Source organism: Perna viridis, chromosome 15, assembly GCF_037379345.1.
Source record: "Perna viridis isolate PV_CMFRI_1.1 ecotype Kerala chromosome 15, ASM3737934v1, whole genome shotgun sequence".
Lineage (NCBI taxonomy): Eukaryota > Metazoa > Mollusca > Bivalvia > Mytilida > Mytilidae > Perna > Perna viridis.
In genome coordinates, this window is record NC_142459.1 from 16,557,254 (window position 1) to 16,577,562 (window position 20,309).

At 33.5% G+C, this 20,309-nt stretch overlaps 1 protein-coding gene and 1 pseudogene across 1 annotated transcript; both read right to left on the bottom strand.

The window, feature by feature from the left end:
• Positions 1-2,426: 2,426 nt before the first annotated feature.
• On the bottom strand, positions 2,427-9,777 carry LOC148597176 (vitrin-like; annotated as a pseudogene).
• LOC148597177 (von Willebrand factor A domain-containing protein 2-like) lies at positions 8,647-20,022 on the bottom strand. The gene is made up of 6 exons (XM_088563424.1): positions 19,863-20,022; positions 18,751-19,305; positions 14,588-14,713; positions 13,358-13,471; positions 11,446-11,997; positions 8,647-10,877 (listed from the first exon to the last, which is right to left on the bottom strand). Exons 1-6 carry the CDS (start codon positions 19,933-19,935, stop codon positions 10,273-10,275), a joined length of 2,025 nt encoding a protein of 674 aa, XP_088419550.1. The 5' UTR covers positions 19,936-20,022; the 3' UTR covers positions 8,647-10,272.
• Positions 20,023-20,309: the final 287 nt, after the last annotated feature.

Here is a 20,309-nt window from a genome sequence, read left to right on the forward strand (position 1 = left end):
ATTTCGAATTGTCAATTAGACACTACTTACTTAAGTAACAGTCATTGTACAAATCAGACAGAAGGTAAAAAAAACCACCGAATTCACTTTAACTTCTTATTCTGAATCAGTAACAGAACACATAACAAGTCATAGTTTTTCATTTTGGGTGTTGCGCTATTGAGATGAATTTTATATTAGACTTTATATAAATTAAAGATTACAGAAGTTCTTTGCAAGTATTGTCGTTCTTGATGTTGTTCGATTTGGTTGATTGGAGTTAAATGCATGATTTTCTCAAAAGTACAGATCTGAATATGGAAAGGACAACTGTTAAGTAAAGTTATAGCATATATAGATTGAAAAAGCATTATTTGTCTGGTGTTTTTTTCTTCACCATGAATCATTCTCATATGGACAGTGTCTGAATTTTTATACAAATTTCTTCATCATGCCTGTAGCTTAGGGGGGAACTAGAATTTTCTATTTGACAGCTTTATTTCGACAAAAATTGACCTACTACATAGTGCCCCCTGGAAGGGGAACTGGTGCGGGCCCAAAAGTCACATTTCAGCAGTACAATAAAGCCGTAAATGCCACATACATGTATGTACGATAATAGAAATTCCAATTGTTGCTTTTAAGAGTAACGCCAGCTTGTCATATATGTAGATGATAGGTTTGCATAGTTAACGTACCCATTTATTATAGAAAAACAAAACCTGTGCATTGCCCTTGACGGAGACGAAAGAAGCGTTCAATAGTTACATATACAGTAATTTTATTGCAAATGTTGGAGGCGATTTAAACTATGAATATAATTTCATAAAAAGCGGCTACAAGTAAAAATGATTTTTTTCCCTGAACTTCAAACATAAACAAAATAAAACTCTCAGTCGGTTAATTTACCGAGATTTATCAACAGAACTGACAGAGTCCACATTATGGCCTTTTTTTCAGCTCGAGCTTGAATCGTCGTACATTGAGGGATCAGTTAATATTGAACGTTTTCCTCGCTTCTTTCCTTTTGCGTTATTCAGGTTGAAAATGTTGAATTGCATTCATTTCATTTTTGAGAACCGTTCGCCATTCATAAACGCTGACAATGACGTAACAGGTTACTGACGTAAACATTATAAAGGCTTGTCGAACACCGGACACAACTCCGGAATCGGCGTTACATTAATTGAACTTTCATTAAACTCGCTTTATCGTTTATCCGATAATCAGTACTTATTCATAATATCAGCATGTTCTGCATCAAAATACTTTGTATAAACAAGACATTTCCATAATTTGTTTGATATATTAACCTTAATTATGACACTTTTAGAATGTTTTTATCATGAATACGTTTTAAATTACAAAAATATTTTTTTTAAATTCTTCATCAGTGTGTTTTATCTCTTTTGTTGTAGGTATCATGATACTTTAGTGTTTTATTTTTGTTCTCTCGTCCATTCTTTTCTTAATGGAAACAACAGAATATAGTCAAACATGAAAATAACAAATAAAAAAAAACTGTCGTAGTTATTTCTGGTGTCCGAAACAACCAAAATATGTATAGCAATCGGGAAAGCCATGTATGGGATGAACGTCTCGCGAGATTCAATTCTGATTCTACTTTATCTAGGAATTCCAAGTAATGCTTATCAGATGATATATATAACTAATAAATACAATATAAAAAAAACAGTGGCAGATAAGAGAGTAATCCTTAACTTTTGACAGAAAAATAAAACTCATCATGGATGTTTAAATTGTCAATATTGAGATAAAATGCAGCCTCCAACCATCAAGTGAATGTCCTTCAAGTAATCAGAGTTTTTACGATTCCTAAAATACGTCCCTGAACGAACGTCAAATGTATGTATTAAGTACCATTTTGGAAAAAAAATATTTTCATTACGGGTCTAGGTGTGTAAAGAATAGGCCAAGAGCTTGGCGCACAGTACCCTGGCCGGGGGCCACTGAGCAAATGGTTTGTGGTCCCATGTGGTTAAATTGGGTAACCCTGGCATGCTTCATGTTGGGGTCGTCAAGCTATAACAGAAAACACCTGACCGCAAACCATAGTGATGCAACGTGTTGGGAATGCCTAAACATGTTAAGTAAACATATACTGTTCAATGAATGGTGATTATTGCATATTTGTATTCTGACAGAGACGGAAATTTTAGCATATGAGTGATTATATAAAGTTATAAATATGATATAGAACGATAGAAAAATAATATTGAAATGGTCCATTAAGGGATTGAATTCGTGTTACGTTTTTTTACACATAAAGTTCATACGGTCAGCTTTCAAAACGAAATGTATACCAATCTGTTAAAATACTTCTACATTCTACATTTCTATTTCAGTGAAATATAGACGAAAAACAAAATAATGAAAATATACATTACAACATTACACTATAATTACAACTAATTAAATATAAGGTTGTATCCAATATTATCTTATTTGATTACTCCAGTATACAAGTTAAAGTTTTCAATTGTTCATGGAAAGATGAAACAATAGTGTCTATAGAATTAAACGACAAACCTCCGTTAATACCAACATGGAACGCCGTATTAGTCAGTGTACTCATTATATCAAATTCGTGGTCAGTATCATGAAGTCAAATAGTAAAAATTTCAAAGTCTGCAGTTTTGTTGAAAGTGATATTATTTGGGCAGTTTTCTATAATTTTGATGAGAGTTTCCTATTAATGAGTTGTTTAGGTTAATTTTTATTACCCCCCCCCCAAAAAAAAAAAATAAAAAATAAAAATCCCCCTTCCCAAACACATACACACAAAGTGGCAAGGGATTATGTGATACCCTCTTGAAAAGTTGTGTGTCTGTCTGTCTGTCCATATCCTTATGGTTTCATTGATTTATGATCTCGGTATAATTGATCATTGAAGCCAGAGATAATTACCAGTTTTTTTTTCGTCGCTAATGTTCGAGCTCCGTTCAATGTATCATGCATCAAACTTGATGCAATTTCAAACATAGCTGTCAAAATAGAGCAAAGTTTCAAAGATAATTCATTGATCTGTTCTCAAGTTATCATCTGGAAACCATAAGGGTATGGACAGACAGACAGACACACAACTTTTCAAGAGGGTATCACATAACCCCTTGCCACTTTGTGTGTATGTGTTTGGGAAGGGGGATTTTTTTTTTTTATTTTTTTTTTTTTTTTGTGGGGGGGGGGTAATAAAAATTAACCTAAACAACTCATTAATAGGAAACTCTCATCAAAATTTTAGAAAACTGCCCAAATAATATTACTTAAAGGGCGAGACAAAGATAAATCACTATAATCATTTGTATCGCTAATGTTCGAGGTCCGTTCAATGTATCATGCATCAAACTTGATACAATTTCAAACATAGCTGTCATATTCGCATTTGTATCGCTGTCCTGTGTAAAGAACGATAACTGTCGTTTCATATCATTCCTGTTTGTTTCGTCGAACTCATTAAAGTCAAACATAATTTTAGGTTTCTCTGAGAATGTCATCATTGGATGGTCCAAGAGCGATGCCAGATAGACGTTTGTTCACAACGGAAGTTACGTCAGTATGTGAAGAAACATTTGACGTATCGACTACAAATATCAGATCGTTATCTTCTGTACTTGTTACGAAAGCTGTGGCATCATAAAGTTTGGACGATAAATTAAAATCTGTTCTTACTGACTTCCTGTGGATAAGACATTTTATGTGGTGAAGGCAAGTAATGTACTATATATACAGGAAAATGTTCATTTGATATCTATATCAAATGGATATTATAATTTTTTTCGTATATATAACATTTGACGTATCGACTACAAATATCAGATCGTTATCTTCTGACGCTTGACAAACTACAAATCACAAGTGGTTTTAAACTATTATACATTGAAAAAATACTGCTATGTCATTTTTTTAAATTTGAAGTATTGTATCAAATATTGGGAATGTTTGTGTTTTTAAAGTGGTGAATTTAATTCTGTAAACGTTCTTCTATAAATTTAAATCAGTGCCTTGTGGTATATACCCTTCCAAAATTCCTGTCGCGTGACCCATTTTTAAGAGAGAGGGTTCGGTTGAACATTTCGGAATTGAGATATCTTGATGTTTTTTGGAGAAATTGCCACGAAGTTTTCATTTTTAAGCTGCGTCAAAATGACGTCACCCGCTTATTGTTAAACATTTTGCTGTAGAAGTCTTTTTGAAAACTGTGTGTTTTTTATTTTCATGTGTAATAATATGACAGGAGGAAGCTTAAGCGACAACCCTACAAGTCTCTCTATAATATATATTTTCTATGATTAAATATCATTACTATCAAATATTCATTCACTATCCAACTGCTCTACAGAGAGACTTGTATAATCTGCAATGTCCATAATTGAAGCCAGACAATTTAGCAATAAGATTTAATTGAATCTTTGTCACCTTGTTAATAAATATGTACTTAAAACCCAAACATTACTGATAGTTATATGAAAAGGGTGATATTCTAACATTTCTAAGCTATGGAACAATTAATATATATTTTGTGCCTATGGATTCAGATGTTCCTTTAACACCTGAAAAGATTTTTTTTTCATATTGACTATACATCCAGAACAAAACAATTAGTATGTGTTGGGGAAATGACCTCTTAAGTAATATCTGTAGAACTTAAAATGCTTGGCCTAAAGTGGCTAACTATAGCGACAGTGCCATCTGTTACAGTGCTTCCCAACCTTTGAACAAACATAAAAAAAACAAAAAATCAAAACGAAACAGAAATACAAATACAAAAAACCACCACTTTGAAAAGTGTCATCTAATAAACATATGACACTAATTTACTAATATGAAAGTCGGGTACAAATTTATTTCACATTTGTTGCCAGGATATCCTTCTTGGCAGATGCATATATAGTTCGTATTAACGGTGTGAATGCATGTACCACCATTATTGCAAGGTTGAGGAGTTCTTTCACATGGATTATGGAGAATTTCTGAAATAATCATTGACTGATCATTAATCATTGATTGTTTTTATCATTTGAAACTGCTCACATATTTGTCAATAAATCTTAAACCTTAAAATAACTGTACATTAAATATCTAAAGCAATTTCAAAATCTTGACTACCACCACCATAATTTATGCTGTTAATGTTGCTCTTTATTGAAGCCTTGTCATTGTAACATCAGAAATGATGGTGCTACATGCATTCATACCTTTAATACGAACTATAAATGCATCTGCCAGAAAGAAATATAAATACACCCGTTTGTCTGGTTTGAGGAAAGACGTTTTTGTTTGAAAATAACTTTACAATCTTGATTAAAGGAACACTATTGGCCATGCTTTTACAGTAGCAATAAGTTACAAAATGTAATATTATTAATCTTACTTCAATCAAAGCTTCCCTCTATACCTTTTTTGTTCAGACAAAATAGACGACATTTTAAAAAGAAGATACAAAACCTTTTCCCCATTGAATTCTTCCAATACAAAATTAAAGAAATTGTCCTATATTTATTAAAACTTGATATCTGATATGTTGCATACGATGCGTTTATAATTTCTATATTGTAACGTTATATTACACCAAAGGGACAAACTCTTTATTTAATACCTACTATTACATGTCTTCGTAGCTAATGCATCGAATACACTTCCCACTAGCGCACTGTAATCCATTACTATGTACACATAACTCTATTAGTGGCAATCTGATTAATTTGGCTAGAGTCAACCAATCCCCCTATTCCTACAGCGTACACAAGTATACCCAGCTGTTGTAGTAAAACACCACCATTTTCTACTGTAGATTGTCCATCAGTAAAGAAAAACAAGTTTTTGAAGGATGAAACGCGTGCTTCGTTTGATTTTTTTGAAACATATTGTCTTTGGCAAACGCTAAAGCAATTTCAGAATCTTGACTACCACCACCATAATTTATGCTGTTTATGTTGCTCTCTATTGAAGCCTTGTCATTGCAACATGAAAATTGAAATTCATTTCCCATAACAACGTTGAAAGCATATGCACTGATTTTCACCCCATTATTTCCGATCTCAAACAGATCAACAAACTTTAACACGAATTGTAAGTTCTTTTGAAATTGGACCTTGTAATGCTTCCCGACTCGTCGATCAGGAAACCAATGTCAGCAGGCTGTAGCCGTCCACAACCTAAGAAACAGAATACAAAGGAAGATACATTTTATTGTTTTAGATGGGCGTTGCATGTTCTTTGTAATTCATGTCAAATTAAACAGAAGACGGAGAAGAAATGATTACTTCTGGAATGTAAAACAGAATTGTACAATGCACAATTCGTTTAACCTTAGTAAACAAAAGAAACAGCATTCATACCTTTCCATTTGAAAGATGAATAAAAGAAAGACAGATCGTATAAATTCCATCGTGTGCTCTTTGTAACTAAATCAAAATCTCAAATGAATGTACATCATAGGACCAGGGTGCGAATAAAAAGCAGTAAATATTGTGCATTGGTAATAGGATTGTCCATTTAAACATGTATGCTACTTCCTCTATTTGATAAATGATGATAGGTCTATACTATACATGGTGAACCTACAAAATGAATTTGGTACATATTGTACGTTTTGACTGAGTAAAATAGATTATACAAAAGAAACTTCATTGTGATGTAATATTTTAGCTCTACCGTAAACACACATCAAACAAAAACATCAGTGACATGAAATAGTATTTGAAAGAGTAATCAAGGGAACCAAGGTTATAGCGGTAATCAAAAGAATGTAATCCAGGGACAAAGACCAGACATTGAAAACAGACATGTCATCAACAAATAATACCCATACATGTCCAAGACCTCAGTCACCATCATGTATTTGTCAGTACATAGGTCTATAAACACTTACCAAGTTACAAAAATAAACAACAATCTTCTGTAGTTATGAGCTAATGATAGCACACATGTGTACTGCTGAAAATATGTCTAATGATGAAGGAAAAAAATTTCTACACAATAGAAGGTGTACATCGCAAGTATGTATATAAAGCAGTGAAAAGTTTGAATATTATGGGTTGAAAATAGTGAAAATTCTTCGTTTAATACTTTTTTAAATACAAATAAGAGTAATTACCTCCTTATCTTGACGGACAGATGAATGAACGGACGGTTTCTGGCGGTTACAAAATGTAATAGAGCTGAAGGTAAAAACAGATGAAACAGTGCAAATGACACATAAATCTCTTTTTTCATTCAAATACATTTCCATCGGATCTAATGATATAGGAAATAATGAACGCCAGGGAGATTTGAATGTATTTATTACATGTACGTTGCAAATGTAAGGGAACTGAGTAGTCTTTGGAAACGTTTGTCAATTAACATAGTAATGTTGCTATTTTCTTCTATTAATATCTGCACAGTTTGTTATCTTGTTATAAAAGTGCTGTAAAGCTTGTTAATTTAAGGCTATTTGCATAGTGAATATATATGTTAATGTCTCCATTTGATCTCTATATTTAAATAATACCGAAACTTTGGAATGTCAAATAAGTAAAATACATGTGCTTTGTGTGACAGAATCAAATTGAAATTGAAAGAACTTTATATTGTCAGTATAGACGGAGGGGTAAAAAAAGTTATCTGCAAGGAAAATTAAAGCAATATCACAAATACAATCAGATATTATACTTTAATTTCCAGTTCGTATATGTACTGTAAACCTATCAATTTTCGCGGATACTATCAAGTGAACATATTTGCGAAATCTTTCGCGGTTTCAATTTATTATAAGCGTTTTGAAGTGTTAAAATCAATTTCGCGGGTACCAGTTTTCGCGCGTAAGTGTCCACCGCGAAAGAGCAAAAATAAGTACATCGCAAAAATTAATACGTTTGCAGTATTCAAATTCTTAACTTAGGTTCATTGCACTTCCAAGTGAAGAATGTAAAATTAGGCGACATAATTTTGTCAATTTAACATACGAAAATGTACAATCGGTTGCCACATGCTTTGCAACTTCTCTTGAACTACTGACATGATTATTTCAAAAAGATTTGTTCAAGGCGCCCTTGTGCGAGTGTATACCCGCTTAAACATGACAATTCACAGCATACGACGGTTCCAATCCGACACATTCATGGTGTACAGTTAGATATTTCCGTCTTTTTATATCATGCAACCATCATTCTTACAGCGGACAAAGTCCTCATTCAAGTAATATATACGGGTTTAACCTGTGACCTCAGAATACCTGCGGGTCTAACATTATTCTGAATGAGAGGGTTTGCAGTCGAATATTACCGTTAAATCAAATACTAAAAAGAGAAAGAGTCCGTGTAGTTCCGATTGTATTCGGGACAATTATGCATGCAGACTTATCGTTCAATATCTACTAGGACTTAACAAGACACCCAATTTCATATAAGTGACATATGTTTCGATGAGGCAAATCTAGCGCATTTTTTAATATTCTCTTGCATATTACATCTGGCTTATTTTAAACATTACAAAGTTTCGAATTCAAATTAACTGTATTTTAGTGTACAAGTTAATTTTGGTCTGTACTTAAAGCCACGGTCAGACTATGACACCGGGGGATTTTTCGTGCATTAGTGTAACACTCTATCTAAATGTGAAAGCAACTCCACTGGGCACAACAAGAATAAACTAACTATGACAAAACGAATTTCTACTTAATATATTTAAGAAACAATAATTGCTTTTTCAGCTGAATAATAAATATATTTTAGGTAAAAATAAAGACTGTGTATGTACTAGATAGGACATGGAAATGCATGACAACATATCTCATTTACCTTCTTAATACGATCCATCTACACAAAGGCTGTCTTTTTTCAACAATACTTTAATGCTGAATATTTCTACAATACTCTTTTGAAAATAATTTATTTTAACTGAAAACTCTAATATGTGTTACAATGAAAATAATGAAATTATAACCCTTGTAATACGTACATACAATAGACAAATATTAAAGTGTTGATCGCACATTTATAGAGACAAATATCTTAAAATACACATGAGACATATACAGTTACCATCTTAAATTTCAAAAGAGAATAGAAGTCACACTAAATAGACAAGTGGTAAAATCTTGTCAATACTCCAACAACTAAATAAATGTTAACACATGCCAAAGGTGCAAGGTGACTAGGGGTATGCAGTGATCAAATTATTTCAAATTACTTTGGGTAATAAAATAGACATATCAAACACCAAAATGTAATATTCAATGGTGTGAAAAATAATTTCCTTTGAAATGAACTAAAATAATAATTATTATCATTGTCAAGTTTAAACTTAATAAAGGTAATACTTTATAATCATATATATAAAAAAATTTAAAACAGATGGAATTACCTACTACAGGTACATGTATATTAAACTAAATACATGTAGCAAAACGCTCGATAGACTAAGAATGTTTGTTGCTCTTTAAAAAAAAGATTTTAATGAGTTGTGAAATCTACAAGTAATAATATCTTTCATGGTAGTAAAATATAAATGCAAATGATGGTTAGTGTGCTTGTTTTTTTTAGATATAAGCATTTGTGAACTGTCTGTCTTTCGTGTCTGTTTTCATAAAAGAAACCCATCAATTTGGGAATTTTCAAAAATTCGTCCTCCTCTCGAATTAAAAAACAACTAGCTATCTTACAATTTGACGAAAACTATATAATTTTAGGTCATCTCTCTAAAATGAGAATGTAAACAATACCATTTTTTTTAAATCATGATTAAACGCAAATTTTAACATGACATACATGTATAAAATACAGTATTACCAGTCATATCGATATTGCAAATTTCGATATGCTGTACACGTGTTTCAAGGAATAACCTCTCATAAATAATAATTCTGCTATAAATATCATTCATATTAAGTAGTAGTCTTTGTAAGAATCATGCAATATATGTAAGATGTGATACACCTGAAAAAAAGGCTCCATATTTTTATTTTAGATATTGTGTTGATTTATGGGTCTATATTATGAAATGTGTAATTATTCATTCAAATCTGCCTGCTCTTAGGAGATAATCCAATAGATTCTATTGTATTTGAGTGTCGGTTACAGAGTTATCTCCCTTAATTTTGAAATGTACTGTACATTATATATAATTTGTATCTCCTAAGAGCACGGGTTATCTAAAAAACAACATGTTAATTTCTGTTTACTATGGCATTTTAAACAAAATATAAAAAATAAAAATATGTAGGCTTTTCACCCATAAATCACATTTTGCATGATTTTTAGCTGGAGTGCTACTTAATTCAGTAATATTTGATTACTCCAGTTTACAAGTTAAAGTTGGCAACTGTTCATGTAAAGATGATACAAAAGTGTCAATTGAGTTAAACGTAAAGTCACCGTTAGTACCAATATGGAACGCCGTGCTAGCCATTGTACTCATTACATTAAATTCGTGGTCTGTATTATGAAGTCCAATAGTAAAAATTTCAATGTCTGCACTTTTCAAATTATTTATCATTAATTCATCATCTAACGATAAATGCTCACTGAATCGTGAAATGATTATAAGTTTTTTCTTCGCTAATGTTCGAGCTCCTTTCAATGTATCATGGATCAAATTAAATACACTGTCCAACAAAGCAGTCATGTTCATACCTGTCTCGCTGATCTGTGTAAAGAACGATAACTGTCTTTGCATATCATTTCTGTTTGTTTCGTTGAACTCACTAAAGTCAAACATAATTTTAGGTTTCGCTGAGAATGTCATCATTGATACTTTTGTTTTGGAAGGTCCAAGAGTGATCCCAGATAGAAGTTTATTCAGAATTGAAGGGATTGTATTTGTAAGGTCAGTATGCGTAGATGAATTCGACGTATCGACTGCAATTATCAAATCGTTTTCGTCTGATGCTTGGCAGACTGCAAATAACCAAAACAATGTAAAAGAGAAATGCTAAGATAATTATCGCAACTTTACTCGTATGAGGAACAGTGTAATACTTGGGGTGCGTTTTTCGAAGTATGACATCCCATTTTTGGTGGGGGTTCATACTGCAAGTACTTGGGTTCTGTGTGTGCTGTCTTGTTTGTCTTATCATAAATTTTTATATGTAATTGTATTGTTTTTTATTGCCAATGTCGGTTTTCTGTTTCCATATTTTAGCCACGTCTTTAGATTCGATGTCTCTAAATTGTCCTTCAGTATTTCCCGGTATTTTAATAGGAACTCCGTAACATAAAACCTACTTCGTTTTTTAAAGTACCAGAACGGCATCCACTTCAGGTCAAAATTGTTGTTTTTTTCAAAAAAAAAACATATTATGAACACATTATTGCATTATAAAGACAAGAGATTTTAACATTGTGTGTTTTGTCAAGTGCTTTTTATGCAGTCGTATAAAGAATTTATTTTTCATATCAGAGAAATAAAACTTAACATCTGCGAAACGCCAAACAGAAATGGTCCTAAAAGTCTCCTTACACATACCGTTGCAAGACGTATTTACCAACTCGTTGACCATGTAGTTCCAGAGTTTATCGTTATTGTAGGGGAAAACAGAGTGAATGCTGCCAACTAATTGAGATAGCCAATAATGTGAAACGTCTTCTCCAATGGCTACAGCATAGATATTAATGTCTTCTCCAGTCATATAAATCTGGCCAGGCGTTGACGGAAGTCCGTCGGATAAAAGTATAATAAACTTCCGGACTGGTGTTTGACCTACGAGTCTGTTTCTGTTGTTTAAAATATTTCTTGCTAAGAAAACACCGTTTTGTATTGCTGAAGTGCCACCGTCCAGTTTCAACTGTTCAACGAAATTGTCAAATTTATCATTGTTCATGTTTGTGTCAAAATCTAGTTCTATTTTAGTACTTTCTGTGTATGACACAATTGCAACTTGCAACAAATTAGCAGATATTTGCCATTGCTTTGTTACCCGTTTTATTGTCTCCTTACTCATATTAAAAAACTTGTCTCCTACACTCGTAGAACTGTCTATTACGAAAACAACATCAGATGGAAATGGTATGCACATATCTAAAAAGAGAATACAGTTGAATACGCATTTTACATATATACTTGTATATGAAACAAATGCAGCACTTTTCTTTTGAAAAAAAAAATCATTTCCCGTATCTGTTATATACATGTACTGAAAGTCAGTGAAAGATGCATGGTGTAAGGGTGATACACAAATGTATCAAACAACTATGAAATTATTCTCGCATGCGCAACGATACCAATAATAGATAGTTTGTCAGTTCATTACTCTACACATCGTTTTCGCACTCTTTTTATAGACATTCGAGAGTGATTTTGATCCCTTCGTGATCAAAGAAATAGTTTTGAAATGATATTTGAGGTTCGTTATTATAAAACCAACAACCGAGTCGATGTACAAAATATAATAGGGTCAGAATTGATTAAAGCAAGGAAAAGATCGTGTAGCATATTTCCACATACAATTTTTTACAAATATTGTAGCTGAAGAAGACGTGATAAGGCTGAAGCAGTGTTTTCTGTTTTCTGTTCGATATCTATAAATATCTCATTACCAGTTGTTTGACCTGGTTCCTAATATGGTTTTCTAGTCAATATCATACGCAACCTAAAAATCGCGAAATGTACCTCTAAAAACAAATATTATACACATGGCTGTGTATATTTTGTTGTTGTATGAGAACAGGAAGTTCACATCAAAAGATGAAATGATCGGTTAGCATTGAATTTATGTAATATTGCCAAGTATACGATTCAAACACATTTGCTCGTTTACAATTGACTTTATAGGTCGCATACATTATCTATACATGCCATTTGTTTAATCTGGTTCCTGGTAACCAGTTGTTTTGATTGAAAACATTGGGGTCATTACGATTACGAATGAGTAATCATATTAAGGGAACCAATTTTCTAGCGGAAGTTACCGATCCATAGGCCTGCAATTTAATTATAGGTCACTGCCCGATTTTAGAGCATACCGCATTCTTGCCATTTCGGAATCAGTGGCAGAGAATATTTGACGATTAGCGACTTTGAAGACTTCAGTCTTTTTTATTTTTATATTTGTTTTGTTAGTTCTTGTTTTTGTTTTCTAAAAAATACAGAATATATGTACATGTAATTCCAGGAATCTCAAAGTAAAATCGCCTGCATGTTTCAACATTCTCTGCACTTTCGTTAACCTAATATACAAGTAGTGATGCAATGTCATGTACTGTAAAAAGACAGCTGAACATATTTTAACCACAGATTGAAAGAAATGATCCATACATCCTTCTTACAGTACCATTTTCTCTGATAGACAGTACATTTTGTCCTAAATTTTAGAGACCTTTTTAACAATAATTGGATCGAACTATTGTTTCTCCTGATGGAGTAGATAGGGTATACATACCAATGTCACAGTGTCTGCCTGTGAATCTGTTCGGACAATGACAGGTATAATCTGTTAAACCATCCATACAGGTGCCGCCATTGTGGCATTCAACACCAACACAATAATCTATATCTGTAATAGATAGAAAATACTACTTCACCACATTCATTGGGTAGATGTTAAAATGAGTTACATGTAATTTAAAGATATAAATACAGTAAATAGAATAACGAAATGAAACAGGTGTACGCTATCACACAATTGTTCCTACATATGCATGGTATAAACGATTTGGGCAATCTACATAACGCCACAACAAATTTTCTTTTGTCTTCCTTCCCAATATTTTGACTTTTACTTCTCTTTCAACAAAATCGACAAACAGAGAAAGCATAAGATAACACTCTTCGACAAATGCAAGACTTTTCCTTTCGAATTGTTAATTTTCCATGTATCTGCTGTAACGTTTAATCTCCCGTGTTAGATGTTTTCACCTCTGTAACCTTGTTTTGTGCCTATCTTTCCGAAAGGCATTTTGAACAGGGTTATGTCACTTCAACATTTATACGGTCATTACTGGAAAAATTATACAGTCGACATTATAATCCTAATCCACCAATAAATAAGGACATATATAGTATCATGTTCATACGTCATTATTTTCTTCTTTATAAATACACCGAACAAGACATGGTCAACTTTAAGCGTGATAATAGAGAGGCAGAGACTTCTTACATGTACCTTGCAAAAACATATGGCCAGTACGCGTGCTCAGGAGCTTGCTCCCAATGTCCAATATGTTGCTTGACTAGTATATAAACACGAAAATGTGGTTCTCGTAGAATTAGGAAGGGTGTCTCGCTTTAACCACTTGTTTTGGTAAAAAAAAAAAAAATATTTAATGCTCTGAAAACACTGAACAAAAGACGAATTTAATAAATAAGCATTGCTTTCACCATCAAACACTATTAGTGAAATGAAAAAAATGATTAATGCATTCAATCTCAATACTTCTAGAAGTGGTAAGACCAAAAACTACAACAACCCAGACATCGCTAGACAAACTGAGTTTGCTCGGGCGGTGTGCTATGATACTAAAAATTCAAATATTTCCGGAACTTTCAAGTTTCATACTCGATCAAACAACAAGCCTTTACCATTAAATTAAGACAAATATTTTCGATCTTTTCGAACAAACTACATGTATGAATGAATACCAATACAAAAAACAAAATTTCGGATACGAACCTATTTCACAGTTTAGTCCAGTATATCCTTCGTCGCAAATACAGATATAGTTTGTACCAATAGTTTGAACACAATCGCCATGAATGCATGGTCGAGGAGTTCTTTCACATGGATTTTTGAGAATTTCTGAAATAAAGATTTAAACCATTATCTAGATAACACTATGTGGATTATAAAGAAATATATTTATCTCACTGCATATAGTTAAAGAATGAACTGTTCAACTGTCGCGATTACATTTGTACAAGTTTCTATATAAAATGTTTTTATATAGTATGTTCAATACTTTGCAAAAAAGATGGTACACCTAGATACAAATATATAGTTCTTGGTAGAGATTCCTCATAATTTGTAAGAAAGAATTCCAAATCATCTTCCAAATATACAGAGGAAGATGTTTAGAAAATGCTGGAATTTTTAATCGACAACATATTTGTCCAGTGTGGTGGACGTGTTTTTCAACAAAGGTCGGCATTCCAATGGGAACAAATTGTGCTCCTTTACATGCTGACCTATTCTTTCACTCTTATGAGGCTGACTTTATAGCTGATCTGATCAGAAAGAAAGAATATCGTTTGGCTAGATCCTTCAATCTCAGTTTCCGCTATATAGATGACGTATTATCTTTAAACAATCCTAATTTCGGGGATATGATACATCGCATCTACCCAAAAGAACTTGAGATAAAGGATATTACAGACACTGTGAAGTCAGCCTCATATCTTGACACTTAGGAATCGATGGTAAAAGAAAACTATTGACCGAACTTTACGACAAACGTGATGACTTTTCATTCAGAATTGTCAACTTTCCTTTCATCTGAGGCAACATCCCTTCGGCACCTGCGTATGGAGTGTTAATATCACAACTCATACGTTATGCCAGAGCTTGCCTAAACTACGCAGACTTTTTTGTATCGCGCTAGAACTCTAACAAATAGGCTTCTGGAACAGGGTTATGTTGCTACAAGATTGAAGTCATCATTACAGAAGTTTTATGGTCGTCATCATGAACTCGTGGATCGTTATGGTGTATCCATCTGCACCATGAAAACTGATTTATTCAACGGGTCATAGTTTTCCTTTCCTCTTTTGTCTACCCCGGACTTGACTTTTATGAGCAACTCCTCGGGTGTTTCTAGAAAAGCAGAGGACGCTTACACTATCGGTGCACCTGGTCCATGCTCCCAGTTTTCAGTGGAGTCCGAGTTGCTCATTTGCTTTTGTTACTTTGTATGTATGATTTTAGTTACTTTATGTTCTTTGTTGTGTATGTCTGTTTTCCATGTCTTGTCTTTGTCCCTGGATTACATTCGTTTGATTACCGCTATAACCTTGGTTCCCTTGATTACGTTTTGCAGACATTGTGCAAATTGTCCATTATTCATTTTATCTGGTATGTTTTTGTATGTTACATATTAATTCCAAACAGTCGGTATGAACACGCAAGTCACCAGATCGCAATTCTGTTTAACGATTGGCCAAATACTGACAACTTGGTGGCGTTCGAAAAAAACTGTAACGAAAATTGAAATTGCTAATCATGTGTTATTTCTGTTATTTCTTGAATGAAATATAGAAAATTAGAAGTAAAAGGAACAAAATTGTATTGCATCGGCTATCTTTTTTAAAGATAGTACTTGTTTATTTTTTTCAGATTCGACCTGTTCTCTACGCGTTTTGAACTTGGTGGGTACCGGGAGTTCCACGGATTAGAACACCCTTTTTGATAATTGTTAATTTCGTTTGGTAGATTGATTAATTGATAAATTGGTGTTTAACGCCCAAGAAACAATGTTTCAGCTATATCCTGGCAATGAACATGAAATGATGATGATGAAATAAACATAAAAACATAAAAATTGGGATGGGACACAAGGTTAATAAGGTCAACTAGTTCCGATTGCCACAGAAAAAATGAGAGAGATGGATATGGTCGGGCAATTTAGTCTCCTGCATGGAAGACAATGCTCCTTCTCCTTTCAAATACCACAACAAGGTTTTTAAGGTGCGAGAAACATGATATTTTCCCAACATGATGCACCACTATAGTTTGCGGTCAAGTTTTCCGTATTATTGGCAGCCAACACCAGCATGTACAGTTGCGATCACTTCTAACCTCTCTTCGATCTGTCAGGATTTGCTGTCATAGAACAGTTCTAAACTGTCAGAAACTGTTCTGACCCGCGACACACCTTGTCAGGGTCTGTCAGGACTTCGGACAAGCTCTGTCATAATTTGTCATGGGTCCTGACACCCTCCTGTCAGGAACTGTTCTAGGTAGAACAGGTACGTGGATTAGAAGAGTTCCTGACAGATTATGACAGTCATTAGCTCGAGAATACTTCTCTGACTGAATTGCATACAGTACATGTACGTGATTTCGAAAAAAAGCGTAGCACCCGCATTCCGATTCGTACGACGGGAAAGAAGCCTTGCTATGTTTAAACTTGATGGGTTTTTTTTCAATTTTTACCCTACTTTTATGCATGGCATGCAGTACCAACAGAAATTGTTCCCTGCCGTACTTGATACGCCCATGACTTTAAAGAATTGGACTGCATTCCTTTTGGTTGCAGATCTAGACACCGGTATGATACAGATTACCAATATATATTGACATTTTTAAACAGTTTATACAGAAATTTTAGACCTTTATGGAATTTTAAAGAGTTCACACTCATACAATTTGAACGAATAGGACATTTTGAAGAATTTTGACCGAAATATATTAGTCGAAGTCACCCACGTGGTAATTAGACTCAAACTAATGTGTCGCAGCCACCACATTATATCAATATTGAAAAATTTACCAATTTAGTCATTAATTTTAGGCCCTCATCGAAATAAAAAGTGCTGGCACTCATACATTTTGCAAGAATATGACATTTTTGTAGAGTTTTGACAAAAAATATATGAGTCAATGTCACCCACATGATAGTTGTATTGAAAAAAATAAGCATTTTAGTCAATAATTTTAGACCCTCATGAAAAATAAAACTGCCTGCACTCATACATTTTGACTGAAATAATGGTGTCGCAGTCACTAATATGAAACTAACATTTTTAGTTACTACATTTTCTACATATAAGACTGTTATCACTCATATTCGTTGCTAAAAGTGGCATTTTGAAGAATTTTGATCGAAATATTTAGGTATCAGTTACCCATCTCATGCAAAATTGTCAATTTAACATTTTTAGAATGATTTGTGACCCTTATGTTATTAAAAGTAGCTTTCACTCAAAAAAGTACTTCGTCAATCTTGAACATCGTGAGAATTACCGTACGTCTGAAAGTTATCTGTTACGGCTTTTACACTTAGAACAGAAACATAGATCTTTAATTTTATAATTAAATAATTTGATTTAATTAATATCACAGGTGTATGACAAAATGTAAAAAAAAATATACATGTAAATAGTGATAATTTTTGAACGATGAGTGACTGGACCGTGATCGACGAAAATTGGAACTTGAACAACGATCGAGTGATTATGAGATGATGATCACGACGAGCTCTCTATATATAATTGAAAATTTAATGTAAATTTTGAAATCAAAATTTGTTCCCTAACTAATCGGGTTAGCTAATTTACATTAGTCACACAGTTTCATTTATTAATCGCGCACTTCCTGTTCTAAATTACGTCACACAAAATAGAAAGATTTAGTGTCAGGAACTGTCCAGGGGTATGACAGTATAGAACAGCTTTTTGTATTTTCTTTGTCACGACCCAGGACAGTTTCTGTCAGGATTTGTCAGAGAATATGCAAAATGTGTCCTGACCCAGGACAGCTTCTGTCAGACACTGTCAGGATCTGCCGGGATTTCTGTTCTATCTGCTGTCGTAGAACAGATATCCTGACAGATTCTGACAGAATTTAAGAGAGGTTAAAAGTGATTGCAACTGATGTATACCTTATTCAAACACCTAGGGCACACAATGCAGTTGCTCTGTAAGCAGACCACCTTAGCCCCCGGCCAGGGTTCTAAACGATATTTGATCGCCTTTTACGAGAAGCTTAGCGCTGTTGCAGGCCTATTCTTTTGACACTCAGACCTGCACGGAGCTCGTTTGGTAGAGATGAGCAAATAATAACTTGGCACCACTTTTTTTCCAAATCACTGAATCCGCTTATGAACAATATGGTATACTTACCATTACAAGTTTTCGTAGCCAGCGCATCGAATACACTTCCTATGAGTGCACTGTAATTTGATACCATGTACACATAACTATTGTTAGTAGCTATCTGGTGCAGCTGAATGCTATTGACTCCACTACCAACGCCAACGGCGTAGACAATAACACCCTGTTGACGTAGTAAATCTCCACCATTTTGCACTTGAGACTGCCCATCAGTAAAGAAAAAAAGAATCTTCAATGTTGCATCACGAGCTCCGTTACTCTTTTGAAACATACTGTTCCTGGCAAAGCCTAATGCCATTTCAAAGTTTTCACCACCTCCATTAAAACTTATGTTCTTCACCTCATTCTTTACTGAGGACTTGTCCTTGCAACATGAAAAATGAAATCCATGAACATCGGTGTGATCGAAGGCAAACGCACTTATCTTAACCCCATTGTCCCCTATTTCAAACAAGTCAACAAACTTTGTAACGAACTGTAAGTTTTTCTGAAAGTTATGATGACCAACGCTTCCTGACTCGTCGATTAAGAAACCGATATCGGCTGGCTGTAGCTTGCCACAACCTATAATTACAGATACACGAATCAAATGGTCTAATTTTTATACTAGGAGTACAAAATACATGTACAGTAAAACCTGTCTAAACCTAACCATTAAAGATCAAATAAACTTTTAAACCAAGCAATTTTAAAGTCCCTTAAATGTATCTTCGTTTATAGGTATATCGAATCTTGGTAGTCCAAAAACCTGTCTAAACCGGCACAATTTTAAAGTCCAACAGTAGTTAAGTTTGATATTGTTTCACTGTTTGTCGTTAAAAGATAAAATTAAGTTAATCGTCAAGACCCAAAAAAAATGGGCAATTTGATTGATACGGAATTAAGTGTGGTATTCATTTGATGTACAGTATATTTGCATACTATTTGTGTTTTCATTAGAATCGCCGTATAGGTCCATGTTTTAGTACAATTTAAAATAAAGTAATGATATTGTTTAAAATTATGCATACCATCACGTTACTTGAATTGTACTTTTTTAGTATACATAAATTTAAACGTACATGTATGTCAGAAATAGGAGGATCAAAAAGGAGTAATTTTGCTTATTAATAAGTTCATACCTGATGAAAAAACAAAATCCATATAAAATATGAAGAACAGAAAACAACATCTTAAAAGATCCATTCCGTTCATTATACAGGTATATGGAAATTTAAATAAAACTTTTGAAACACGGCTTAATCAGGAAGTGGATACTGTACAATATGCATGTACGTGTAAATTGATTATTGGTATGGATATCGTCCTATTACAATACCAAGTTACATTTACTTCCTCTTCTAATAATGTTTACTTAAACTCTAAGACGCACAATCCTAATCTTTGGTCTTTCAATTTACGATTTATTAAACAAGAAAAACAAAGTTATGTACTTTCGGTAAACTCTTTTAAATGAATTCAAAAAACACAAATCCATACTAACTCTGCCTGTTGAAGAATAACCTCTTGAAACTCCAAGTTGGTACCCTATCCTTTTTAACTACAATGGTTATAATGAGTCGTGCGCG